Source organism: Anas platyrhynchos, chromosome 2 (assembly GCF_047663525.1).
Source record: "Anas platyrhynchos isolate ZD024472 breed Pekin duck chromosome 2, IASCAAS_PekinDuck_T2T, whole genome shotgun sequence".
Classification (NCBI taxonomy): Eukaryota; Metazoa; Chordata; class Aves; order Anseriformes; family Anatidae; genus Anas; species Anas platyrhynchos.
This window is the reverse complement of record NC_092588.1, coordinates 126,552,609-126,579,841: the sequence shown is the minus strand read 5'-3', so window position 1 is coordinate 126,579,841 and position 27,233 is coordinate 126,552,609. Positions and strand designations below refer to the sequence as shown.

At 42.2% G+C, this 27,233-nt stretch overlaps 2 protein-coding genes across 5 annotated transcripts in view; one reads left to right on the top strand and one right to left on the bottom strand.

The window, feature by feature from the left end:
* Positions 1 to 4,136, top strand: part of DNAH11 (dynein axonemal heavy chain 11) — a 111,694-nt gene extending 107,558 nt beyond the window's left edge. Inside the window, 3 exon segments of the mRNA XM_072033967.1 lie at positions 227 to 362; positions 1,788 to 1,922; positions 3,667 to 4,136. The gene's annotated coding sequence lies outside the window, so the exon portion shown is untranslated.
* Positions 4,137 to 4,158: 22 nt separating this feature from the next.
* On the bottom strand, positions 4,159 to 20,233 carry CDCA7L (cell division cycle associated 7 like). Of its 4 annotated transcripts, none has more exons than XM_027450919.3 (9): positions 20,004 to 20,233; positions 10,995 to 11,135; positions 10,204 to 10,563; positions 8,680 to 8,754; positions 8,060 to 8,245; positions 7,383 to 7,514; positions 6,377 to 6,526; positions 5,788 to 5,924; positions 4,159 to 5,123 (listed from the first exon to the last, which is right to left on the bottom strand). In XM_027450919.3, the coding sequence occupies exons 1-9, from the start codon at positions 20,121 to 20,123 to the stop codon at positions 5,093 to 5,095; spliced, it is 1,332 nt and encodes a 443-aa protein (XP_027306720.2). In that variant the 5' UTR covers positions 20,124 to 20,233; the 3' UTR covers positions 4,159 to 5,092. The 4 variants fall into 4 exon arrangements, with proteins under 4 accessions (XP_027306720.2, XP_071889655.1, XP_027306719.2 ...); XM_072033554.1 differs by having other exon boundaries at positions 7,383 to 7,517; positions 20,034 to 20,233; XM_027450918.3 differs by having other exon boundaries at positions 7,383 to 7,517; positions 20,004 to 20,232.
* Positions 20,234 to 27,233: the final 7,000 nt, after the last annotated feature.

Genomic DNA, 27,233 nt, shown 5'->3' with positions numbered 1-27,233 from the left:
GCTCATCACCTTCAACAATTGATTTCAGACATGAAGGCAACAGGGAAATAGCTAAAACTGTGACCTTATGCTTATATAAGTACATACCTTCTGCTTACTTCAGCCATGTATCTATCTTCTCCATAGACAAAGGAATAATGACTCAAAATGGAAGTTCGTAATTTATTTTGTCTTAAAAAAAAGTACAAACACTTTAAGGCAGAAGATTTTGCTGCTTCCCTGTTAGGGTGATTGATCTTCTGTGATATGGAGAACTTGATGTCTGGACAGGACCTTGTGCTGCCAGCAGTGGCGTGGCTTTCTGGCTTGTTCAATCCTCAGTCCTTTCTGACAGATAAGCAGTGATGTTTATAAGGAACCAGGTATGTTGTTTCACTGCCAGACACTGATTTTTTTTTTATTTTATTTTTTACCTTTGGTGTTAGCTGTGTTTGTGCTGCTGTTTGGAGGGTTAAGTGCAGTTTAATTAAAAAAATAATATTGAAAATAAGCCAAATACTTAAACTTAATAGAAAAGTTAAGAAATGACAAAAATGGCAGGAAAACTAAGACTGAAATGTCTTGGTTGTAATCATGTTCTGTAGGATAACAGAACTTTTTTTTTTTTTTTCTTTAGTAAGTCTCTCTTTAAAGAGACTCCTTTTCATCAAGGACTCCTAGCAGAGTTGTCCCATTTTTAAAATCCTACAGTCCAAGTTCTTCTCCTGTAGACAGACCCATTATTATATGAGATGAATAATCATCTCTTAAAAGCAGGGGGCACCCATTTGAACTAGCCTTCAGTCCTACACATAAGTGAGAAGACAAAGCTGCTAAGGAAATAAATGCTCAATTTCATAGTTTAAAAAGGCTGAGTGGAAGTTTTCCTGTCAGAACCATTTAACCAATTCAGTGTGCATGCAATAGTACCATTCTGTTTTATTTGTTAGTATTAACTGACAGTTACCAGAGTAAGCAGGGAAAGCCAAGCAGTCTGCACACCCTCTTTGTGCAGTTGTTGCTACAGTAGGGAATGAAAAATCTCCAGCAGTGTACTGATAACAGCACATCTCAAATTCCACATGGCCACGTATTATTCCATGTATACTTAGATAATCCTTCGCTAGCCTAGCCAAAAGGGGTCCAGGAGCTTACGGGACACTTTGTCTAGGCTGCCACGGTTCCCTGGAGAAGATGGGAAGCAGGGGTCCAGGCCATGTTTGCAGCCCAGCTACTGAAACATCTCCCCCTGTACATGGAGGCAGAAGAGGGAAGGAGCTTGACGGCTGACAGCAGCTGCTCCTCTGTGCTGAGGTCCCCAAACAGTGCTCACTTAGTGCCACAGGCATAAAGAAATCCCAGGGTATTTTTCATTCCTCTTACCGTCTGTCTCCAAACGTTCTGTTCAGGGCTCTTTTTCCTATTAAGGCATGGGGGGGATGTAAGGACAATATGAAGGCTAGAATATATTTTAACAATAGCTTGTTCTGAACAGGGACGCAGCTAGAGAGAAGCCTGATTGTGGATAGCAAAGCGGTCTTGCTCTCTTGCCAGCAAGCTGGGGGGTTGGTTTGTTCTATACTATGCAGAACTTGTTTCAAAATAATTGCATTCATACTGCTTTTTTTTGCCTTATTTCAATTAATGGCCAAAGGAAAAAAAAAAAGTGCACAAAAAAAAAGAAAAAAAAAGACAAAAAAAGTCAGCCATTCTCATTCTTGTGCACAACAGGCCTGAGAAGGACATGTTTACAGTTCTGACATCAATATTATTGTCCAGATACTGAATTCTTGTGATTATTTTTAAAGCTGTTTAGCAGAGCATGGCGTCCAAGAACAACTTGACTTTGGATAAGCTCTGCTTGATGGGAGATGTTACCAAAAAGACTAAAGAAGATTATGGCCACAGGGAAGAAGCCTGTACCTGCCAGCTTTTCATAGAAAGTAAGAAATAAATTCCAATTTCTTGATCTCAGTAAGCTGTTACACAGACTGCAGCTCCCTTCAAGTAAATAAGTTCATCAGGAGCTGGAATGAAGTGCTGAGATGCTATGAACAGCATTGATGATGTTTAGGAATGATGGTAGATTGCCAGCATTGGTCCATTTGAATTTAAATTTCATACCAGCTTGGTGTCCTTGTCCCTGTCCAGAGTTCATGTATTTAAATTACTGTTAACTGAGACTAAACATAGTCTGCACTGTAGAAAAGCAGCAGCTCTGATCTAATTGAGGATTAGAAGACTAAAGTCCAGATATTTTAAACTTCAGTCTCTGATACTGGTCACCTGTTTTCTGCAGCTCTTAATCTTACTAGATGTTGGTAACCTGGATCAAACCACCTGCACAGTCCCCCCACCCCCCTTTTTTTTTTTTTTTAAACTATTCACAAGATCTTTTTTTCTTCCCCAAGGGCACAAAGCTATCACTCAACAAAGCTGATCTCTTTTCATTTGCCAGATTATAGTACTTACAGGCTGTTGGGGAAACATACCAGGAAACAAGGAAATAATTGAGAATCCTGTATTAGCATGAGGTATGACACACCCAGACAGGTAATGTGTATGTACACCAAGCATAGAGCTTTCACCTGGGTTTCTAAGGAGTTGATTAGTGCAGGAGCATAGAACACATCTTGAGAATGTCCCTGAACTTTTGGAAATCATGTTCAGCTGTAGAGCTCCAACCCACATTTTAATAACTTGCAGAGGATAAACACTGTACCTTGCACATTTGGAATTTTATTCTTCCTGATACTGACGTATCTAGTTCAGGAATAACAAGGCCAGCAGTCAAAATGTGGTTTTGGTTTTAACATAGAAAGGCTGTCAGCTAAGTTACAGCTAATTAGAAGAAAGGTGCATGACTCTAACAGGCAATTAGAGAAACATAACCATTACTCACACTCTTCACTGGGCCTGAAGGTAATCAAAGGAAAGCAACTCTTTTGAAAGGGAGTTGCTTCTTCAGAAAATAAAACACAAGGGGAAAGCCAGGGTGGGGTATTGTGGTGATGATGAGCATGTAATTCACCTAGTGATTTTGAAAAGATAAGCTGGTTACACAAAGGGCAATGCTATTAATTCTGCCTCCAGCTACGAGGCACCCTGTGAGGCTGCAGTCTCTGTGCTTGTACTGGTATTTGCAAATAAAATATTTCCTATGTAAACTTTCCTAAAATCCCATACAAGCAACACTTCCTATGCAGATTTATATTAGAAGAACAAACAGTAAAACCTAGTACCATTCAGAACGTGCATAGCCCTTCAGCAGTACAGCACTGATCTGTCATAATTACACTGAAGTACAGTTAATGTCTCACTATCAAACATTCTAGTTACATTTCAGTGTAGTTCTCCAATTTGGGGAATACTTGCCCACATACTAGTGAAGAGCTAGGAGAAAATCTGAGCATTTGGTGTGTATGCCAGTGACCAAGTGTGTGCATCAAAGTCCCAACTGTAGGCAGTTTTCAGTCCCTGCTTTTAACCAAAGGGCACAGATGAAAACAGAAGTCCAGTCCAAACCTCATAGTCATCTTCACGTTCATACAACAGATGAAGCAAGAGTCCATGTTACAACATTCCACATTAAATGCATGTGTTCAAGTGCAGTTTTAAATATTTAGCAATAAGCAACCGTTTAGATTTAAATGTTTCTGGTAATCTCTGTGCTTATGTTTACTGCAGGTGCCAGGTGGGACATCCAACTGCAAGACCGTAGATCAAGTCCAGCTCAAGGAACTGACTCCAGCAATGCCAGTCATTTGTGTAAGAGTTATTCCCCTGGATCAAAGGGAAACTAAGGATGTTCATGAATGTCCAATTTATAAAAGCAAAAGCATTTGGACTTTTAAACTGAGAAGCAAAGAGAAGCCAGCTAAATGGGTTCTGGTGGGTGTCACTTTACTCTTGGCTTTTTAGGACTAAGCTTTCAATAGTAGATGCTGATTTCTCAATCTGCCTTGTAGTTAAAGCAAAAGGAGATAAACATTTTTCACAGTCAGCTAGAGCATATTTGCCTCACAAAAAAACATTCTTTAGTATGACAGTTAGGCGCTATATTTCCTAATCCTTCAAGTGTTGTGTTCATATGCTTTTCTATATAATTATATTATATAAACATTCCTTCATTACACCAGATATGGGAAAGCAAATGCAAAACATATCAGCTGAGTGCAGTTTCACTTATAAAATGTTCCTCTTGATTATTCTTTATTGTTTCTACATAAAATGAAATATGTATCTTACATAAATTTTAGCATAATCATACTGCAATACAAACATATTGCTCAAAGTTGTTTGAAAGCTTAGTTGCACGAATGAAAAAAAAATCTATGAACTGTATTTCAAAAAAAAACATCGTGAACATTGTGGTTTAAACCAATTAACTAGTTATGATTGCTGTGCTGGTTCAGACAGCAGGTATATCACATAAGATTTTATTTTTTTTCTTTTTTTCTTTTTTACAAAACACTTCCACTTTCATGTTTCAGTGGTTAATTGCACTTTGGGTTTAAAAACAAAAGTCATCCTCCCTCTAGTAGGTTACATCAGCTTTGGCTGGAATATAATGGCAATCAGGTGAAAGTACCCTTCTCTTCTTTGCAGTGATAAATGTTATCACTAAACTAAATGTTACAAGTGGAAGAATAGGTTCAGAAAGGAAGGATTGGAAAATTGAGTCTGTGTGATCAAATTAAAACAGAAGGGGTTTTGGGGTGTTGTTTTGTTTTATTTTTTTTAAACAGGGTAGGGTTTATAGGTAGCTGTTAAACACCCTTTTTGCAAATTTGTACAATTACATAAATAAAAATATTGCTCAAATTACTGAAGTTCTCCATCATGTAATTGCGTAGTAGCCCTATTAGAAATTAACCACTCCAAGGTTCAAGAGTGCCATTCCACTTAACGTATAGGTCTGTGCATGTAGATTTCTCTACCAAACGTTTTCCTGAGAGATCTTTTGCATAAGACCACATTAATAAAAAAAGTTCCACACTCAGAAATGTATATACTATACTCTAAAATTCTATCTTGTATAAAACATAGTAACAACCTTTTGAAGTAAAAACTTGTGAAGATATTTCGCAGGCACAGCTTGAGTTCAGTGTTCTCAATTGCCATCCGCCAGTTGTTTCTGTAAACTAGAAGACATATGAGAAAACAGTATTAGTAGTTTTCAGGAAACTCAGATTCCCCATGAACAGGCGTTTTCCATTTTTGAAGATGACAATTTCCAAAACAACATTGCTATATGCTAGAAACAGTCTATACTGATTTCAAAATAGGGAAAAGCATTTCAGTTGCTATAGAAAATTAGTTGTTTGCACAGGGATATGACTCACTCCAACAACTTTGATTTCAGCCTAGGAGAAATCCGAAGAGACCTTTTTGTAAAGGTACACGATCTACCCCAGGCCACAGAAGTCAAGTGTTAAAGGGCTTCAACATTTTAAAAAAGGAACTAATATGACTTTCATCTTGGTTTAAAGCCTAGAAAGTAACTAATTGTTATTAACGCAAAACCACCCACGATTAAGTTTCCAGTCAGACTCCAAAATAAAGAAATACTCTGTACAGTTAGTTGTTGTCCCAGAGGCTAATCCTCATGCTAAGTGTAACGTCAGATAGTAATAAGGATTTGTAAAACTATTTTGAAGTGACACAGTCAGAGACACTTGTACCAACTAAGTCTGTAAGACACATTTCAAAATGAAGACACATTTCAAAAGAGCTCAGCTCAAGCCTAGGCATTAGTCTTGGAGCAATACGTGAGTTCACAGGATGCCCACTGGGCACAACCCTCACCTTTCCAGGTATTCTTTCACATTGTTGTAGCCATAGAACTTTGCCAAGTGGATGAGCATCCCCGTGGCACAGCGACCATCACGCCTGCGGCAGTAACTGCAGTTACACACCCCACGACAAGGAGGACAGATCCAGTCCTGCAAGGAAGAGTGGGGGGAGTTAAAGGCAAGTGAAAAATAAGGTTACATTCTTCTTTGCATTGCTCTACCAGACAAGAGTATGGTTTCCTTTTCACATTATTATTCAGGGCAAGATTTTAAAATTCTGAATCAACAAGCCAACCACAGTTGTTACCGTTTCCAAATTCTGCAGAATTAAAGATACGATCAAGTACTACTCTCTTGGCTTGAATACATTTTACTCTTTAAGACTCGGAGTCCCGGGATGTATTTCTCAATATTAATTCACAATAGACCAAAAGCAGCTGTAATACTGCCTAATGATAATCATCCTGTGCTAGGCTGACCATAGTGAGCTTCGCAGAAAGAGATAGGTTCCCACTGTTAAAAGTTCCATTCGATCTGCCTGCTGCATTCTTGAGACCAAACTAACCAGAACGTACTTTCCAAATCCAAGAAATGATACTTACTGGATCAAGCAGTGCTGATTTCACATCTTCCCCATATCTATTTCGAAGGCACGGTCCACAGAACTGTCCCCTTACACCTCCACAGCCCTGGCTGCGACAGATGGTCTTTGTATCAATTGTCTTTTGACGACACTGGTGGCAAGTACTACCCTAAAGAAGTTGGAAAGGAGAAATAAGTATGCTTGAAAGACCTTAAATACCTGTTGCCAAACTTTCGTAATACATCTGCTAAGAGCAAAGCACAGACTTTAAACAAAAGTCAAGTCCAGCAATGAAAATCTTAGTGAGACCTGTAAGTTCTGTGATTATATGTCAGAATACTATATGACAGAATGTTCTGTCAATTATATAGTATTTCATAAAACGATACAGATTTTACAGGGACAGTGCCTGTCCTTACTTGCTTTGGAGTCTCAGACTATCTGAACCTTATTGCTGCAGCTCTGATCACTCCTCCTTCTGCAATCTGGCAAAAGGCTAATGTATGCTTACGGTATGCACCTTGTGACTCAGCTCTGCAAATACAGTGATGCATAAAACACAGTAAGATGATCATTAATAACAGCAAAATAAGGTGGAAGAATGGGAGAGGAGCTCCAACAAGTGCTTTGGAAACTAGCCAACCATTGCAAAAATGTAGTTTCTAGGGGGTATAAAGAGCGGCAGAGATCACTAGCATTTAAGTGCACAGCCACCACAACAGCAAAAAATAAATTAAGCAAGAATAAAAGATAAATGGGATTTCAACTCTTATCACTTATGAGTCATAGCTGTAACAACTTCCACTTAATTCTATGGCAAGAAAGCACTTCCCAGAGGCAAAAATTGTTGAGGTGTATTAACCAGCATGGGCAAGCCCACAGAAGTCTGGCGAAGCTTTCAAGTTGTGCTTGTGCAATAGCGAGAGCTGCCCTCTCCAAAACTTCTGGAAAGCACACCTTTTAGCAAGGGCTAGATGAACTATTAGAAGACAACAGGTCCCATAAAGAAAACAGCAGCTACTTACTAGAACTTTGTCATAGATTTTGTCTTTAACAGTGATTGCAATGTTGTCCAAGTCCTCATCAGTAATATCCTCTACTGGACGATAAGATGAATACTTTGATGATCTCCTCCGTTTGCGCACGCCACAATTCCCCTGCTAAACAAACTCATCTCAACACCTCTGTGGCATGAAGACTCTGTCACCACACTTGGTGACAAATTCTTTCATTTATAATGCATATGCAGTCTAAAGGGGGTAGACTACGTGTTCGTGGACCACTGGAAGAACAGGGAATAGAGTTGGGTTTCCATCCAACCCACCCCCACAACTCTCTTCTCTCCCTCTCCTCCTTAATCTTTTCTCTATTCTACTTACTATTTATTCCGTTTATATGTTCTTCTTTCCCATCATTATATCCTTGTTATTTCTAATCCCACTATTTTCAGGTAGTAAACACTAGAATAAGTAAACTGCCTTGTTATGCTTGGACAAGACAAGTCGCAAGTAGCGCCCCAATAACGGATGAAAGACGGGGCAGAGGCTTGAAGGCAGCTTCCTCTTGCTGATTTCAAACAAAAGGCTCTAATCAACTAACTTGCCGTAGATATGATGTCTGCTCTAAGTGCTGACCAATAATCTATATGAATTATATGTTTCCTAATCCCTGACTAGCAGAAATATCAAAGTCTGCCAAATACCATGCTCAGTCTCTTCTTTAAGAGGTTTTGTTGTTTGTAACTATGGAAGTGTTCTGCAAATCTGATGGCCGAGACAGTAAATTTTTCCAAGGCAAATTTCTCTGGTGGACGAGCATTTCTGGTTGGGTTCATGCGACGTGTTATCTGGCCTTCGGAAAATGCTCTCCTTGGGATTTTCCTCTGTTTCTAGAAAAAGAAAAAAAAATCTATAGATGGCATATTAAGATAGAAGCTAGTTCTCACTATTCTTTAGCGCTAAAGGTTCAGATTTTCCCACAATCTGAACATATCTAAGGATCTAAACATGTAAAGGATCTAAACAAAAAGGACAGCAATTACTCTTCCTAATCAGCACATACACAGGCATTTCTCTAGCATCCCAAAAGAACTTACAGGGCAAAAAATGACAAGATAGAACCTTGTCTTGGTCTTTTTATTTGTTCATACATTATCTTTTCAAAGTCCATTTCCTCTCATAACCTTTGGCACTTGAATACCAACCAAGAGCAAATACATACAAAGTATTGCTACAACTTAGTGAAAGTGTTTCACAAAGAAACACATTAATCACAAGTCTAGCACAAATGTCCTTCATCTCTCGCCAGTGCATGAAGACTTACCGAAGGAGTCGAGGCAGGTGTCTTCACTGGGAACAGGTCAGGTACAGAATTCAGTTCTGCTAATAACTGGGCAAGCTGAAAGCAAGTGATACCATATTGAAGTCATTGCGAACTTGCATATATTTGACACACATTATCCCCTCTTTTTGTATACACTAAATTACATCTGAACGCAGTAAGTTGCCTCTAGTACGGTTTTGTGCACTGAATGTAGGTGGGGCTCATTTATCCCCAAGTGAAAAAGAATTTTGCATACAAAACTAACTTCACAGCTCCAGACAGTAACATTAAGTACCAATCGCTTTGCGTATACACTCCCAGCAACACGTGTGCACATTCCTCTGTAAAGCTATTAAGCAACTAGGCCCTCCAGTCCTTTCCCTAACCATGGTGTGTGCAGTATCAGAAGTATTTCAGCAGGAAGAGCCTGCTGCATTGTGTGGGAGATGTCCCAGATGTGCATTTCAACCGAAGCAGTGGCTGACAGGTCCAAAACAATACAGCCTTGTTCTGGAAGGCCACAATGAGGCTATTTACCAAAAAGCCAGCAGTAGAAAGGGTTAGCCAGGCTACTAGCCACTAGCTCCTGGTTTAGCCAGGCTGCAAGTTGCCTCTGACACAGCCAGAGCAATCACGAGATTAGCAGCACTTCTCAGTAAAAGCTTCACTGTGGTGTTTATTAAGAGTGTCCTCAGGTAGGACACTACTGAATTTTACAGTGGTTGAATTGAAACTAGAAGGAAGGCTGGGGGGTAAGATGGAACAGCAGAAAGAACACAACAGTAGTGAAGAAACAAGGTAAGATTAGAAACAAATTAAATCTAAGTTTTTGTTGGGAGCTGCAGGCCCACACACCCAAGAGATGTACAGAAGACTGTCTGGAGGCTGCAACATAGCCTGGAGTATAGTAAAACTGAAGGAGTCACAGAGGATACAAAATGAATGCAGATTTGCACAGTATTGTAATAATTAAGAGAGCTAGTAGAATTTTAGACAACAAAACAAAAAAAATGTTAGGAATTATCTGAGTCTCACTTCTACCTTATCTGTATGCACATAAACATACGCATCCCACACAACTGAAACATTTATAATCCTCAGTGGTTTTGGGCTGGCTTTCCAATCAGTAACTGCAGGAGATCTCTCAGACACAAAAGGGAAAGTAGAAGCTCTATTGCACAAACAACACCAAACCACTGGAAGGGACCAGCTGGTTTCCTGACAGGTTCTGAATGTAAGACTATGACAGGGATATCTAACTGTGCTCACATCCACATACAAAATGTTTGGTTCGACATTGCTTTGAAACTTGAGCTGACTAGTCTTACTTGAGACTATTCTAGCAGGAAATGTCTGAGTGCTGAAGGTTCTCTAGGGTCCTCCTTGATTTAAGAAAAATAAATATCTACGTCAAACCACCATGAGATTTTCCCAGAGTCCCCACACATCGCCAGCGAGGACCCTGAAATTCAAGTGTGCTAAATTCAAGTGCTCAGTTGCTAATGTCTGAGAACAAAGTCTTACCATGGCTTTATTTTCTTTAATATTCATAGCTCTTTTAAGCAGAGCACTGGAACTTTCTTCCTGTGTTTCTTTAATGTCTTCTTCAGATTCTGAAGCAGAGCCCTCTAGTTTGTCCCATCGCTTGCAATTTCTTTCTTTTGAAACAGCAGTGGGGGATTTACTGTCCTTTATAGGTAACTTAGAAAAATCCTGTTCAGGCACTTTTTTCTCAGAAGACTTTCTGGTTGGAAACTGAAAAGCAACACGAAGACCAAAGCTTCTTCTCTTGGGGGAAACTTTCTTCTTTGATTCTTCCTCCTCTTCTTCCTCAGTACCCAATAAATTATCACGTTCTTCATCGCTCATGTCTGACTCCATCTCCTACAGGAAGCAAGTATGAACCTATGTTACATTTTGCTAGTGTGACACACAAAAGGGCATTTTTAAATCACTAATTTTAAGCAGCAGCCTCACCACCTAGAACACTGTTATAAATTCACCTAAATCAACAGATTTTAAAGAGTTACTAGTATGCAAGCTCTCCCAACACAAGATCTTCACGTCAATGTTGTTTGGTATACCAACAAGGCTGTCTTCAGATGAACAGTGTTGCCTATCACAGCCAGTCTGCAAGCAGGGGGAGAAGTTCTTGTTTCTGATGTTATATTGTATCAAATAAAGGTCTTTTTACTTTTTCAATATGATACATATTTTTCCTCGGTATGAATAATGAACATCATAGTCTATCAGAAACATGCTTACTGGAACATGAAGTTTACATGGAAGAAACAGAAAAAAATACATATACATACTGTTTTTACCAAAACTCCTTTCTTCTTCACATCGACCTCACTTGAAGCAAAGCCTTCAAACACTTCAGTTTCAGAGTCAGTGTCTTCAGTGAAAATCTTCTGCAGTTCTTCTGTAAGATATCTGGGCTGATATTGAACACCCTGTAAAAATACCAGCCCGTAGGTATGAGAAACAGTCATACACAAAGTAGTCATCCAGTCAAAATCAACAGGTTCTAAGGCAGTTGGTAGGTACTGGTATATGCTGTGAGAACACTTTGAAGACGATACTTGCCAAAATAAGAAAAAAAAAAAAAAAAAAAAAAAAAGCAGAAGACAACACTCACATTTTCAGCACTAAGTTATTTTAACTTCGTAGGGTTTTTTTTTGTAGTGTTTGTTTCTGACATCTCTGAACACATTTACTAAATCGGAAATATATTTCCATACTTCTAACCAATATTGGTAGAAGGCCATCTGACAACTTGTTCCTGTTAGTCCCCTGAAAGATGTGTTCATAGTAGGCACATAAACGTTCAAACCACACCTGCTTTTTGAGAGCCTGCAACATTCACTTCAGTTTGTTTCCCCAGTTTTCCTCTGCTATTTCTTCTTCCCACGCAAGATACAAAAATGACCTTTCACATGATTCAATTGCTAAATATCTTTATTCTTCCTTTCAATTCCCTCCCTTCCCTGACTTTAATTACACACTTCTTTACATTAATATCTGGCGAAAAACAGATACAATACATTGAGTGGAAAAAACTTACAGGGGAATGGGAGGGGGAGCTACTGCATGTGCTGTTTCTTTACACTTAAACATCTAGAAATTATTAGGGGTAATTGGAATGAGTTTTCTCTGAGCAAAATTACTTTATTCCTTTGTTGATAGCTGCAGTGCAGCTGCTTGAGAAAGGAACAAACACAATAGGGAAGTTACTTTAAAGTTAAATTGCATTTCTCGGAGGGAAACTGAAGTTTGTGGAATTTCAGGAAAACAGAATACATACAATGAAGGCTAAGGGGTGGGGAAAATCTTAACCTGTTTGTTAGCTAAAGTGACTGAAAATAGCACACCTAGAGCTAAACTGTGTTACGCCAGTGAATAATGGCCTATGCACGGTGAAATAAGCATCAGGGATACCTACAGCAGAAACTGCTGAAACTCAGCAAAGCACAGAGATTTCTGCAGTAGGACTGCAGAAAGCCTGGAGGAGAAAAAACAGACACACACAGGTCAATACTTATGAATGCATTTGTGCATCGATGCCCAAGGGAACACCCAATGCACGAACATCCCACTCATCACCCCTGCAAAGCAGCTGCCTTGCTTCCTCCTATCCACTGTCATTTTTTTTCTGAACTTCTCATCATTTTGCTCTTCACACCAAAACCTTATTGTTTCTTGCAGATAAAGTACCTGTGGTCCTTCACAGAAACAGTGGTGTCTGGCATCATAAATGGATGGAAACCAGGGGGAAAAAAATGAAGTTTTTTTAAGGTAACATTTAGCAGCAAAGGAATTAATTAAACTTGCAGCAGTTTAAAATAATCATTAGCCCAAGGCAAAAAGAAACGGTGAGAGAAGATACACCGCCAGCCGTAAATCCTGAACAAGTCTCACTTGGGGAATGGAATATTGTAGGATTTGCAGTAACACACGTTATTAGTACCTAGTTCCTACACAACATTTTCCATCAGTGGATTTTGAAACGCTTCACGGCACAGGTCATTACCATAATCTCCTTTTTACACATTAGAAAACCAAGGCAGAGAGAAGCAATGTAAGGCACCTGCAGTCACTAAGCAAGCAGCAGAGGCACGGGCTGCCACACAAGTCTCTTACACAAGCCACCTCCGGGTTGTCTCCAGTTCCCTGGCACTGCCCCTGAGCAACAAGGTCACAAAATGACTTAGAGCCCAGTATATTTCACTTGGGTTTAGTCACTGCCTATTGCCATAGCGGACTGCAGCACTACTCCAAAACCATTTCCATGCTTTGTACAAACCTCTCCTGACAGCATTCCCTTCTGAAGGCTCAGAAATAGCACATCCTTGAAAAAGCCTCATTCTGCTTGTTCCCTTTGCTACTGCTAGCCATAGTCTTCAGCAACTTTTAACCTGATGGGCTAAAAACAAAACAAACACAGACATTCTCAGTTTTGTAATTACATGAACGGAAGGACCTCGACTATGACATAGTCTACAAAGGTATCTTTTAGCACGCTGGACCACAACATGTATGTGATTATAAGCTCCTAAAAGGCTGAAAACTGAACTTCCTGGCAGCCAACACAGCACACCAGTTCTCCTCCTTTTTTGGGGATTCAGCTGGTGCTTCCAGTTACCAAATGAAAAAGAATGCAAAATATCAAATCGTTATGATGGTCCACACTATCTCACCACTAAGATACCAGAGACCCAGCAAATCTCACAGAGATGGCTTCTGGAGGCCGCCACCACTTAAATAGTAATTTCATCAAAGAAACAGCAACAGAAGGATATTAATTTCTGAAAAATACTTTGAAGTTTGCTGGGATACTCACAAAACCTACCTATTATCATGCCTTTCCAATGTCCTATTTATCCAGTGCACACTACCCTGGGATGGTCATTTTCTCTCTCCTATTTGCGACACTCACTTATTCCACCTAGGCTACCCTTCCACTGAAGCCCATTTTCCTTTTCATATTATGAAAGAGTTTTAAAAAGCAATCATCAGTACAAAAAAAAAAAAAAACAGAAAGTTTGTTTACATGTATTTTTCAATATGAGACTGTAGATTGTTTATTTTGCTGTGAATTTATGGTTTGTGCAGCCTGGACACAAGCTCAGAGTACAACTACACCAGCAGAGCACAGCTGGGCTGTGGCAATCCCTTCCTATCTTTATTCCTGACTCTTGGATATCAGAACTACCATAGCTGTCCTCTGACAACAACCTCTGTCTTGGAGCATCCTCTTGGAACCCCAGAAAGTCTTTCTTGTCCCCAGAGGCATTAAAAATGTCAGCCACTTTTTTGGGTATCTGTTTTCGATTCAAAACAAGGCAGAAGATACAAGTCAGACACGCCAACTTCACAGGAAAACAAACTGGCAAGAGCACAACTTTTATTTTTATGCTCCTATTCAAGTGCAAGTATGTATTACAAAATGCGCCACGCATAGCAGAACTGTATCTCATTTAGTTAAATTCCAGGATATTTGGTGCAGACTGTTTTAATCCCTAAATGCAGACACCAGACTTGGGACCAGGGAGGGGATGCAATATGCAGGCTGTTTAACTCACTGACAGCACTTCTCAGACACAAAAATGTGTGTGCAGCCTTGCAAGTGCATGATCAGGGCACCTTTCGCTGCAGCGAAACCCATCTCGCTATCACTACTCCTCATCTCAGATTCAGACGCAACGAAATGATGAACACGTAGAGAGAAACCTTACCATTGCATCTGGTAACAGTACCGTTACTTATTTTAGCAAACACTTAGTTAATTCCAAAAATAAAACCAGTGCAACTCCTCTTTCATCAGCACTTATCCGGAGCTCTTTCAGAGGTACTCAGTAAGAAAGGGAAAACCCACACTGATCGAGAACGTCTCGTTAGCCAGAAGCTCCAAACTGAGCCATCAGGAGGCACTGCCAAAGGCTCCACTCCTGGAGGTGACCAAGTTCACCACGTAAGAGTTCACCAAGTTCAGCCCCAGCTCCAAAGGAGGCCGATGTCACCAGAGCTAAACATTTCCCACTGTCAGGTACTCCATCAGCCACTTCAGGCAGGTCTCTCTATGTAACGGGCCAGTTAAGGAGCCTTCAGCCAGCTCTCACCTAGGCCATTTTAGGACTTGGTGTGCGGAAGGACAGGATGAGCAGAGACAGCCATAAAAATAAATAAATAAAACAAAATAAAAAAGGCAGAAGGCACTGTTTTGTGCCAAGGTAACTGCCCAAAGGCAGATCCTTCTCCAAAAGTACCACTGCTGACAAGATCAAGCAGCATTGTTAGAAGATCAAGCAGCATCTCGACCAAAGCTTTGCTCTCTCAAATAAGCTACAGCTAATTTTAGCCTCGCTTTGCTTTTGCAAAACCGATTGTAGACTGATTCAAAACCGATTTACCACTCCTTGAGCAAGAGCAGAATCCACCTCTACACAACTGACCCTTGCAGGCATATAACGGCATGACCCAGTGCGCTGCTGCAGAAGTCCTGCTGTCTGTGTTCGAAAGCTTTTGGATATTTCCTTACCCCCACCTCTTAAAATGAACAGCCAGAACCCAGCCCCATTGCTGTGATGGAATTCTCTCAATACAGAGCAGCCTGAAAAACGAAGCATTATGCATTTTAATGGCAAAACACACAAGGAGCTGTGAGCCTCCTTGCTATGAATAAATTGCTTCCAGGAGCCACTGCATTAGTTCTCGCGCTATTGTACAGCGAGTTAGCCACTGCTGTGATTACTGTATGCCTAACTAATTCCTTCTTCTTCGTCTATTACTTCTGCATCTGCACCAGAGGAGCCATTATGGGGGTGTAATTACTGATTCTGAACAAAGAAAAAAAAAATGCTTTCCCAGTATTAGACCTTTTTTGATCTTTATGCATTCTCAAATACTAATGTACTGATTTAAGTAACTTACTGCAGAACTTCAAAGAGTTTTAGGTCGCAACTTGCTCCCCACACTCTAACTACGAAGAAACCCATTAAATCATTGGTGAGCCCTCATTTCACTGAAATGGCTCAGTTTAATAGCAGGGAACACACACTAACACACATAAGGTGGACATACTGCAAGAGTTTGAAAAGAATACCCTGGCAACACACATTTAAAACTCTGTTCTTAGTGCCAAGAGCTGTCATTTTCTCCTCTGCCTGCTTTAAAATAATATGTTTTAAAATCTCTTGACCTGTTCATTCAGATTATTTGATTCACTGACTACTGTGAAGACCAGACCCAATGCTCAGCTGTGCAGTTAGTCTTCCAGTTTGATCTTGTAGCATCTAAAAACCAAACAAATAGCAAGTTTTTATTCATTTTTTTAAATAAACATATGAAAATGAGGGCTTAGAATATGGACATAAAGGTGATACCAAATTACAGTGCTTGACCAAAATCTCAGTTATCTCCTACAAATATTGGTAGTTTTAAAGAAGAACTCTTGAAGGTGCCAACTGCTAATTTACAGAAGACTAATTAAGACTTGCATTCCTACAGCACCAGTCTGTCTGCAACTTCAGAAATGTGATCAACACAAGTCTTTTTTTCAAACAGCCCTCAGGAGGTAACAGGATGTGAGTTAAAGAACTATGCTGCTCTTATACATGGGTGCAGGCTTCAGACATAGCTCTGATTTGCTGTAAAAAAGCTGTGCCTCTGATCTTCTAAATGGGAGTTTGCTGATCCTGAAACTCTAGACTGCGGGTTTGCTCACCCACACCAGCACGGCACACACACACCTCTGCATCTTCCTCATGACCAAGCTTGTTCATTGACAGCATCTTGCATCTGAAATCACAAATCAAGGTCATTCCCAACATAAGCCCACTGCCATCAGCAGAAACAGGAGCTTGCACTGGAGACCTCTGCCACGATGGATCCTCCACTACTCACTGTGCAGTCCTGGAAGCCCCAGGTTTTTCATTATTAGTTTTCAATTAAAGCACATTCAGAAACTGATTTATAATCAACATCCAAGCCCATCATTGTAACTCTGTCAACAAAGTAGCATATACCAAGGAATAAAATAACACACGTGCTTGAAGAGAGATGTTAAAATATTAATTTGTTCTAAGCACTTGAAAGATGCAGGCACTTCGAGACAGGATCTTTTTGCTGCTAAGCCTCTAAAAAAAGTGCCAGGAAGGCAGAGACGTGATGAACATTTCAATCTTGCACAGGGAAAATATTTCAACATGAGAAAACCCAGGGGTTCAGAGAAAACGCAAGTGTGCTGTAATGTTGCAGATTTGAGAAATATTGTCTTTTGAAGATAACAGCTACAAAAAGCACTGAAAGTCTAGTGAAAGCTGGAAATAATTCACAGCTGCAGAAAAAGTCTACATATCATTCCTGATAAGAATTTGTATGCCTATCAAGTTCAACTATTTTTGTAAATAAAGTTACAGTTACTTGGTTATAGCACCCAGAAGGCACTTTTCAAAAACAGAAGCAAACACTCCCTGCTACAAACAGCACACAATCCAACAACTTCCAGAATAACCACACCTAAGTATGTTTCTTCAGCGGAAGATCAAAGTTCATTATATTCCCATTGTCATTTCTCTCTGAAGAAATATTGCCAGTACAATCAAGGCTGCCCTCGAGTCTGGCAGCCTGCGGTGAGAATTACTGGGACCCGGGAGCATTTAAGCTCATTTCTGTCCGTGCAGGCTGACAGACCTGTCACCAGAGGCAAAGCATGACGGAGAGGGAAAACAAGGCTGAGAGGGATGTCAGACCTGTTTCCTCGATGCTCTGGCACTCGGCACATGACTGACAGAAAGTAATGCACCTGAGGTCTCCACCAGTCACAACACGACTGCTCTCACCGCTGTCCCCACAAATTCCACCTGTCTTGTTAAGCGAGGAGAAAAAGAAGAGCCCGAGGTGAGATGTTTTACTTTCCACAACAACAGGAAGAATTCTGGTGTCTCAATTTAAAACTCAGCTTCGCTGACACCAACGTCAAACAACTTCCCCTCCTGCAAGCCAGCATCCTGGCAGGCCCAGAAGAGGGCTGCCTGCATGCACACCCTGGCTTCTAGTGGAAGTCATCAACATTATTTGAACGTCACTGTCAGCTGTACACACAAATGCCCCTTAGCAGTTTAAAATACTGGTTTTGTTGCCAAGTGTCCCACACCAGCACTTTCATCTGTAGCAACTTATCAGGAGAATGTAATGGGCGAAAGAGCAGGGAACAATGTAACTCACTATTCTTGCTTCTACGGTGAAAAAAAAAAAAAAAAAAGAAAGAAATATTTTGGGTGTTTTCCCCTTATTGAAATCTATACAATGCATGGACATTCCTCTGTGAAGCAGAGGATGGGTAATTTCAGTAACGTTCAAACTCTGTTTATTCATTTTAGTCCAACTGAAGTAATCCCAGTTTAATATCAAATGAATATTCACACAACCTAAACTTGTGCAAACCTGCACCTCCATCCCCTGCTGGAAAACCTCTCGACTTGTTCCAGGCTCAGTAGGCAGGCGAGCCCAAGGAATGCCACCCAAGGGCTACAGGCATGCATCCCCAAAACAATTGAGCAGAGAAGTGCTCCAAGGCTGACAATTATCACCAGCACTGCAAGAATAGAGGGCCCCAGCCAGAACGCTGATAGGTGCCAAACCAAAACCCCAAAGCTATTTACAAGTCAAGATCCCCTTCTTTCCACTGGAACCATAATGGCGAACAGCATTGTATGAAAGCTTAATTTTAAACATCCTACAAGCATGCCAAAGAAACAGAAGGCAGAGGGAAGCCAGGTCACGTACTGCTGTGCAGAAGGATCACCCAACTACACACATGGTCAAAAGGACCACAACCACCATCCGACCAGCATGAGACACATGGAGGAACAACTCTCACCCCAACGAAATATCAGAAGACAAAGATGATACCAGACGATTGCAGCAACTTCTCAAAAGCATCAGGGCACAAAAAGCCTGGAACCTGGACAATGAACTATACCTGGCACAAGGTATAAGGCATGGTGAAAGGCAAGCACGTGTTCAGAGCAAAGGATAAGCTCGCTGAACCAAACCATAGCAACAATTATTTCTGAATTATTTTTGCCTAATTCAAGATCATCCCGTTGTTTTATCTGTGGTGTCTAATTGTTTTCCAGGTGCTGGTGTTCCAAGCAAAACACTTCTGTATGACGCCACTGCCACGACGACTTCACCACCACCCACATTTTGACAGCATGTGCAGAAGCAAGCACAGAGGTTCAAGAGATTCTGTAAAACCACGCCGCTTCATGGGAATTCAGGCATGCAACGCATCATCCCCATCTTTGTGTCCGGACTGCCGGTGCCCAGGCCCTTTGGGTGCCAAGCTTGGTTCATCAGCACCCCTTAAACAAACCCCAAGTACTGAAGCAGTGCTGCCAAACCTTTCAAATCAGCCCCTGGGACAGGGAACAGATCCAGCAGCAGGTCTCGCAACTCAAACCAATTCTGTACTACTGACTACTTGGCAGTTCCTTGCAATGGCAACATGTGTTTGCTTACAAATTTACTTACTAATTTACTAGTCAGCAGATGCCACATCGCTTCAGAGAGACAAGAAAGCCTTGGCCGCCAAGTCCTTCTGGCTCAAGCCCGAGTGACACCCGCCGCTTGCTTACCAGTGAGCTGCAAGGAGCAGTGAGAAAGTGGAAGACCACGGCCCAAAACAAGCCCCTACAAGAAATGTAACTGACAACAGACTGCACCCTTCTTCCGTTTGCTGGGCCTTAAGTAAGCATGATGCACCAGCCTTTAGGTACAGCAGGAAGGATCGCTGTAGGATTGGAGGTGAGAAGTACCAGATGCATCAGTGCCATCACTCAGGGCTCCAGAAGTGCTCCCCACGCTAGCATGCGATGCTGTTGTCCCTGCTCTGTCCTGCAGAATGTGCACAGCTGGGAGGGTCACCCAGTCCCTGGGAGGTCAGAGGTACCCACAGACACCTCCACAACACTCCCGCATCCTCATGCTGCGCAGCCAGCCACGCAGCCCCCTTACCTGCTCTATCAGCAAAAGTTGATTAGCGTGCTGATAACTAAATCTGGTTACCCTGCCCGCCTCCCACCGCCTGGGAGAGCCCTGATGCTCTCTGCCTCCCAAGACCCGGGCCGTACAGGCAGCCTGGCGCACCCACGCTGAGGCCACACCACAAATGGGGTCGTTTTTTGGGCGACCCCACAGCACCACGGCGCCCGAACCCCCCCCCCCCCAAACCCCCCTCTTCACCCCCTGCACCGGGGCCGCGCCACGTGGAGGGCCCGGGCGGCTCGGGGCACCCCGGCGGACAAAGGCCGCCTCACCTTGCCGCTGCCCGCCGCCGCCAGCCTCACCGGGCCCGCCGCTGCTGCTGCTGCTGCTGCTGCTGCCGCCGCCGCCCCCCGGCCAGCCGGCCCCCGCCGCCGCCGCCGCCGCCGCCCCATCGCGCCGGGAGCCGCCGGAGGAAGGAGGGAGGGAAGGGAAGAGAAGGGAAGGGAGGAGCGCGGGGGGCGCCGCCGCCGCCGGCTGCGCGGGCAGCGGGAGGCGGGCGAGGCGGCGGCGGGGTGGAGCCGGCCGGCGGCGGCGGGAAAGGCGGGGGTGGGCCCGGCGCTGAGGGGCGGCCGCTGAGGGGCTGCGGGGAGGGAGCGGGGCTGAGGCCGCCCGCGGCACCTCACGGGGCTCCCGTGGGGCGGGGAGGGACGGGCCCGGGGTGCAGCCCCTTCCTTTGGTTCACAGGCACCCCGCGAGGCCAAAGCTGCGGGCTTGCCTGGCTCGGGTCCTCCCTTAGTTTAAAATGTTTCTTTCTGTGCTACACGCGTGCGGTGTTAGCCTTTGGATAGCGCTATAAAGGGAGGTGATGTTACTTCAAAATGGCCCAAGCCTCCCGGGTCAAGCGCCCTTAACTTGAGGTTATGATGCCTGTGAAATGTGAAGGTGAAGCCAGCAGCGAGTCAAGAGTGCAGATTCCATATTGCCACAAGTGGTGGGATGGAGATCAAATTAGAAAAAACGAAATGGGAAAAATGGGAACCTACTCATTTTTAAAACGTCTATTCTCCAAGCATTTTCCCATTTTAATATATTCTTTCAGTATTCATCTAGCATGAAAAAAAAAATAATAATAACACAAAGACGTGGAAACTTACTTGAATAACCTTCAGTATTCCTCAGCTAAGAGGTTCGTTTTTTACGGAAACTTAGAGCATTTCACATGTACCTCCATTAATCCAAAGGGTTGCTACTGGGTTAGGCACTTTATCTGATGGTTGCCCAGTAATTCAGTAAGAGAAACAGCCCTTTGCTGGTCCCAGCTGCATCCCCTGAGTGGTGGAGTGGAGGTCACTGTGCCCCTTCACCCTGTCCCACGGACACTACAAGTCTTCGGGTGCTCAAGGCAGTGTGAAACAGGCCCAGAGGAAGCCTGCTGAGATCATAGATCATAGAATCATTAAGGTTGGAAAAGACCTCCAAGATTATCTGGTCCAACCATCACCCTACCGCCAATGTCACCCACTAAGCCATGTCCCTAAGCACCAGGTACAACCTTTCCTTAAATGCCCCTAGAGATGGTGACACCACCTCCCTGGGCAACCCGTTCCAGTGCCTGACTGCTCTTTCTGTGAAGAAATGTCTCCTCATTTCCAACCTGAACATCCCCTGGCACAACTTGAGGCCATTCCCTCCGGTCCTACCACTGGGCTACCTGTGAGAACATGCCAACCCCCAGCTCCCCACAGCTTCCTTTCAGGTAGTTGTAGAGAGCAATAAGGTCTCCCCTGAGCCTCTTCCCCAGACTAAACAATCCCAGCTCCTTCAGCTGCTCATCACAGGCCTCGTGCTCCAGGCCCTTCACCAGCTTTGTAGCCCTTCTCTGGGCACACTCCAGGGCCTCAATGTCCTTCTTGTAGTGAGGGGCCCAAAGCTGAACACAGTACTCGAGGTGCGGCCTCACCAGAGCTGAGTACAGGGGAGATCACCTCCCTGGTTCTGCTGGCTGCACTATTCCTGACACAAACCAGGGTGCCATTGGCCTCCTTGGCCACCAGGGTACACTGCCAGCTCATGTTCAGGGGAGCATCAATCAGCACCCCCAGATCCTTTATCTTTATCCTACAATTTCCAATGGTGCAATTTCCAGCGTGGCTATAACTAACTTCGCTCTTGTGCTTAAGGCACGTTTTTAGAAGTCCCCCTCCCTTTTCCCATTCATGCATCTGAACATTCCTCCCATGGTGACCCTGAGGAAGTGTAGTCCATGGTGACGGTATTGCAGACACACACACCTCTGCTGGGGCTGTAGCCAGCTGCTCCTCAACCATCTCACCAAGATGGCAGCTGCAGGCGGCTGACAGGTAAAGAGCCCTCTCGGAGTCAGCAGGGAAGTACCTTCAGCATCTCCAGTGCCATGAAATGTGTGTCTTAACCATTCTCTCCCTGGGATTTGAAAAGATAGGAGAAGACTCAATGGCTCTCTGTAAACCAGGGGATGTCAGGATAAGGTCTGGGGGCATGTTCCACGCACAAGTTTCTGTCTAGCAGCATGGGGGCGTGCTTCCACAAGCCCGCTGGTCTGGATATTTGGACTAGGAAAGTGAGGCGTTCATCTGCCCTCTAATCTAGCTGAAGTAAGCCTATGATTAGCCTATGATTAGGCTTACGTCCATCTTAGAGGTTTTGCATTGATAAAAACAAATCCTATGAACTGACTGTGTTCTTCCATGGCTTGTCTTCAAACCCAGTGGTGAATTACCACACTAAAAATAAATTCAGTTGTTTTGACTATTTTAATACTTTCTGAACACTGTAGAATTATATGTTATAACTAATGTTTTAATTTAGGGGATTGCTCCAAAATGCATTGTGCAGTTTGCCTGCTATCGTGGGTTCGCAGTCCTGACTGGGTATTTTAAACACTGTTCTGTAAATATTGACTTACAATAAAAGTCAGAGAAAAGTAATTTTCTTGTGAGAAAGTGAAGGACAGATGAGAAACTATCTTTTTTGGCCCTTCTCTACACAACCACTCTAAACCGTGAAGGAAGAGCTGCCACATTTGCCTCTATGCAATATCTGATCCACAGTGTAACACCCGCTAATAGATTCCCAAGGTGGACTACCCATTGAAGTACTTCTATGCCTTTATATTCTGGCCATGTGGAGAGTATTTGTTAGAAATGAATGTGAGGAAAGTAGTTACATGCAAACAAAAAGCGTTTAGCCAAAGCAGGCCATTTAAATAGTGGCTTGCATTGCAATATCCCCTATAGAGGCACCTGCAGTTGTCACTCAGACTGCAGGAACAAGAAGCTTTGTGGATAAGGTCGGGAGGAGGGAATTCAGTAGCAGACAAAATGTGGGAATTATGTATAATATCAGCAAAACTGAAATGAAGACTTCTTAAATTATGAAAGAATAAAAATCTCTTGTGTGATGTGGAGCTCACACGTTCCTGAAAGATGTTTGGTTTATGTATTTGATTGCTGACCCTGGGTTTGGTTCTTTTGCTTGTCCTTAGCAGGCTACATTATGAAGCACTGCATTTGTTAAAAGCTGTCAAAATGCTATCTTGGGTTCTGAACAACGGGTTTGAAATGATTGTGTTGACTGTCCCACGCTAAACTAGAGTGAATAAAATTGCATTCCGTTACAATAGAGATGTGCAGCCATTATGCTGTTACAAATACATTATGAACCACCTGGTAATATCTTGTGCTATTTTATGTAATTTGGTGCTTTGTTTCTCTTTTTCTGTTAACTTTCCAATTCATTTTATACTTTCACAACCATTCTCCTTCCCAGCATTTTCAAGCCCTTTCTGCCAGCTGTTGCTCTTTACGTTGCTCTTTTAGAAATGAGGTTTTGAAAATTGCCCTAGTTTAATTTGTCTGAGGTTGTACTGCAAATACTTATCGTGGATTTTCTGTCACTGAATTCCTGCTAATTTTCTTTCTCTCTTTTCATATTTCTTCAAAGTTTGCTTTTCTAATTCCCACTACCTTTCATGTTTTTGCCCTGCCTGTGGAATCTCATCAGGTACAATCTCATGAGGTTCAGACAGATTCCAGGTACTCTTCACCTTCAGCCATATATATATTAAACCTGATTTTTTATTTTATTTTATTTTATTTTTTGCAGTGGCCAGGTCCAGAATAGCTTCTGACCTTGTTCATCATCCTGTGAGAGCATTGCCAATAATGTCTCAGTCCAGGATTTCAGACTCTTAAACTGTATAATCAAACATCTAAAATAAATTATATTTCAGGCTCAGTGAGACCATTATAAATGGACTATAACTTCCTGCATGGAACAAATATGGACTGAAGGAATTAATAGCTGCTCTGAATATGTATCCATAATAACACTTCCATCAGTTTATGTGGACCACCTCACTAACATGTAGATGCACAGTAAAATTACAGGATAGGACTGACATCTCTACAAGTGGCCTTGTAAAAGAGAAATTTGTTTGCTGTTAGTTTCAAGTGAATAGATACTCTTATAGGCTATAATTCTGGACTTTAGTGCTGTAAATTCATCAAGCTGGGTAAACACAAAAATCAGTTGTCACTCCTGAGCGCTGCTTTCACTGCCCCCTCCAACAGTCCCTAATTTGGGGGCCATTGTAATCACGACTGGGGGTTTCACTCCTATCTTCCTGCCACCACATTTCTCTGAGACCTGTCAAGCATTTTAAGTAGCATGCACTTTCCCACACTTCTCAATGAATGCTGACATACCTACCTTAAAAGGATTACTTTCTGCTGAGAGGAATTGTAATCCTCTTTTCCTGCTCTGCAAATCCTCTAGTAAGTGTAAAAGAAAGGCCAAGATCTGTTCTGCTGTGCAGGGCAATTCACCATCTCAGAAGGTATAGAAGAAAACAACAAATCTGAGATTTACTTGTGGTCACGCTTTTCCAGGAGCTGTGTGCCTGAGTATTAACTCATTGACATTTTCCATCACTGTTTTTGGTTCTTTGATGTTTTCTGTTTTAGTTTCTAATAGCTATATGAATACACACACCATTGCTACACGAACGGTGCTCAGGACACAGCAGCTCTCTCAAATGTTGTCTACAAAGAGCTACAGATGCCTTAACCTGAATCTAGTTTTTAATATGATGTATTCTCTTAATAAACCACAGAAGCATAACTTCAACATGCAAACAAAAACTAGGAATTTTCTGAACTGCCTAAAGTCAATGTGGGAAGTATTTTCAAAAGCTAGTGTTGAAGATGCTGGTGGTGACTTGTGCTCCAAGCATGGGGTCTGAGTCAGTGGTAGCTGACACAGGAACATGAATGCAAATGGTCCTGTTTCTTTGATTTCCACCCACCCATCTCAAAACCTTTCCTCATACCTGTTTGCTGTTGCAACAAGTTGGTTTGCGGGTAAAGCTGAGGGCAAGGTTTATATAATCTTACCGTACCATCCGATACTGAAGCCTCAGGTTATTCTGTTGCAATAGTGACCTGAATAGTAAGAGCATCTTCCCCATGCTTTTTTGTATTTCTTTTAGAACAGCTGTACTGAGGTTTGAGGGTGTGTAGGGGTCACCAATAAAGATTTCACTATTGAAGATTTCATTTTCTTCTTTCAAATTGTAAACGGATGTTTTGTTTCGAGTCATTCACAAGTAGATGAACCAGGTTAGTACCGCCTTTCCCCCTTTCTAGTACAAATGGCCAGCAGCTGTACTCACTGGGTTGATGAACATCAGCTTCCATGTTCCTCACAGAAGGGATTTTCCTTTCTAGTACACTACTGCTGCAGCAATAAATAACTAAACAAATAAATACAAAAATCCACGCTCCAAGTTTGTGGGACCATCCTCGGCATTCTTGTCTTGATCTAATTCTACAACTCTCAGGTCAAGGTAGGCAGCCACGTATTAGTCCTTGGTAGTATTAGTCCATTGATCCTAGATTTCCTTGTTGATATTCGCATGTGTCAAATGTTTTTAGTAATTCTTCTCCGTATTTCAGCCCACTCTGACTTATGGCTTCTTCCAAACTGCCCGTGACAGAGTTGCGTTAATTCCTCCTTGCTGATTCCTCCTTGGGTGAATTCTTCAGCATCAGCAGAGCCAGGCCATTTCAGTTGGCTAAGGGAAATGCCCTTCTCTCCCCTACTTTCCCAGCCATTCATCTGGGACAAATGAGCCTTATTGTTTGGAGAAGTGAGCTTTGGATTTTCCCTTCAGAGGAAGTGTTGTTTTGTATCACGTGAGCTGGGATCATCTGACCTTTCCCCTCCTGCTTTTCCACGGGTTAAAAAAAGGCCAGGAGCATATGGCAATGTCCCATTTCATCCACATTCTCTAGGGGGTTCTCTTCCTGATTCTTTTCCCTATGATCTGTCATCCTTTTTATTTCTTTTAGAGGCTGATTTGTCAGTTCGGTAAATCCTGCTGAAGATCATTGTTGTTAGCAAAGTCCAGATTAACCAAAGTTTGCCTGGCATAAGTTTCCTCTGACAATCTGCTGTCACTCTTCATCACTTCTTGGGACGCTTCAGACTTATTTCAGTACTTTCGGCAAGTTCAGTTTCAAATACATGAGTCAATATTGAAGTTTTGCAAGTAATTCTACAATCTGACATAAGGATCCCCTCAATTCAGTTACATCATGACTCAATGGATTTTTCTCCTCTGCTTCTGGATCTTGCCGAGAAATTACCTACATGATTTAAGCAATGAGTTAAAAGCACAGGCAATTACAGCTTGTTTCATTGAGAAGTAGAAGATGAAGGAGTATGATCGGTATTTATTTGGTGCATTCCCATATACTGACAATGCACTTTGAGACTCATTTCTGCAATAAAATAGGAAAAAGAAAAAAAAAAAAAAAATGGGCTATTTTATTCTGCACAGTTCCAGTCCCTCCATCCCATCCAGTTGTCTGCCCAAAAACAGAGTTCGCTTTCTTTTAGCTTCCATTCAGGCCAAGTGTTCTTGCTGCTTTCTACATCTGAAACCAGTTTCAGTCTTGGTCTTGTGCTTGTATTGACATTCCTGGGAAAGCCTCTCATCTTTCCTCTTGAGATAATTTTTTCAATGGCATTTCATATGAGCAACACTTTGGCAGGTGGCCTCTATTGTGTTAGTTCATTTAATCCCTAAAAGGCTTAATCACTTCTTTTACATAGTATGCCTAGAATCTACCTAGAGGACTCATCAGCTTCAACCCACATTAGATACACTTAATAGCAGTTAGTGGTATCACATCATATACTGTGTCACGGTGTAAGTTACGGTGCCTCTGAATATACTATCTCCACACTGCTGCTGAGAATACAGTGAAAGGAGAAAGGAAGAAGTTTTTGTTGTCCAGGTTATTTATGTTTCACCTGAAGGAAGCAGTTTCTCCATTCTGAAATCTATTCCCTTCCTTTCCCTGCCCCCCTCTTGGAGGGCGCATAGGAAAAATAAAGTATGAAAGCAATAATGGAATATTACAAATTGTACTGCACATTGAATAATATATAATAAACAGAGATATCATCCATGTCTGAGCCACAAAGATAGAGAAGCAAAGACAAAGGATAAGGCATGA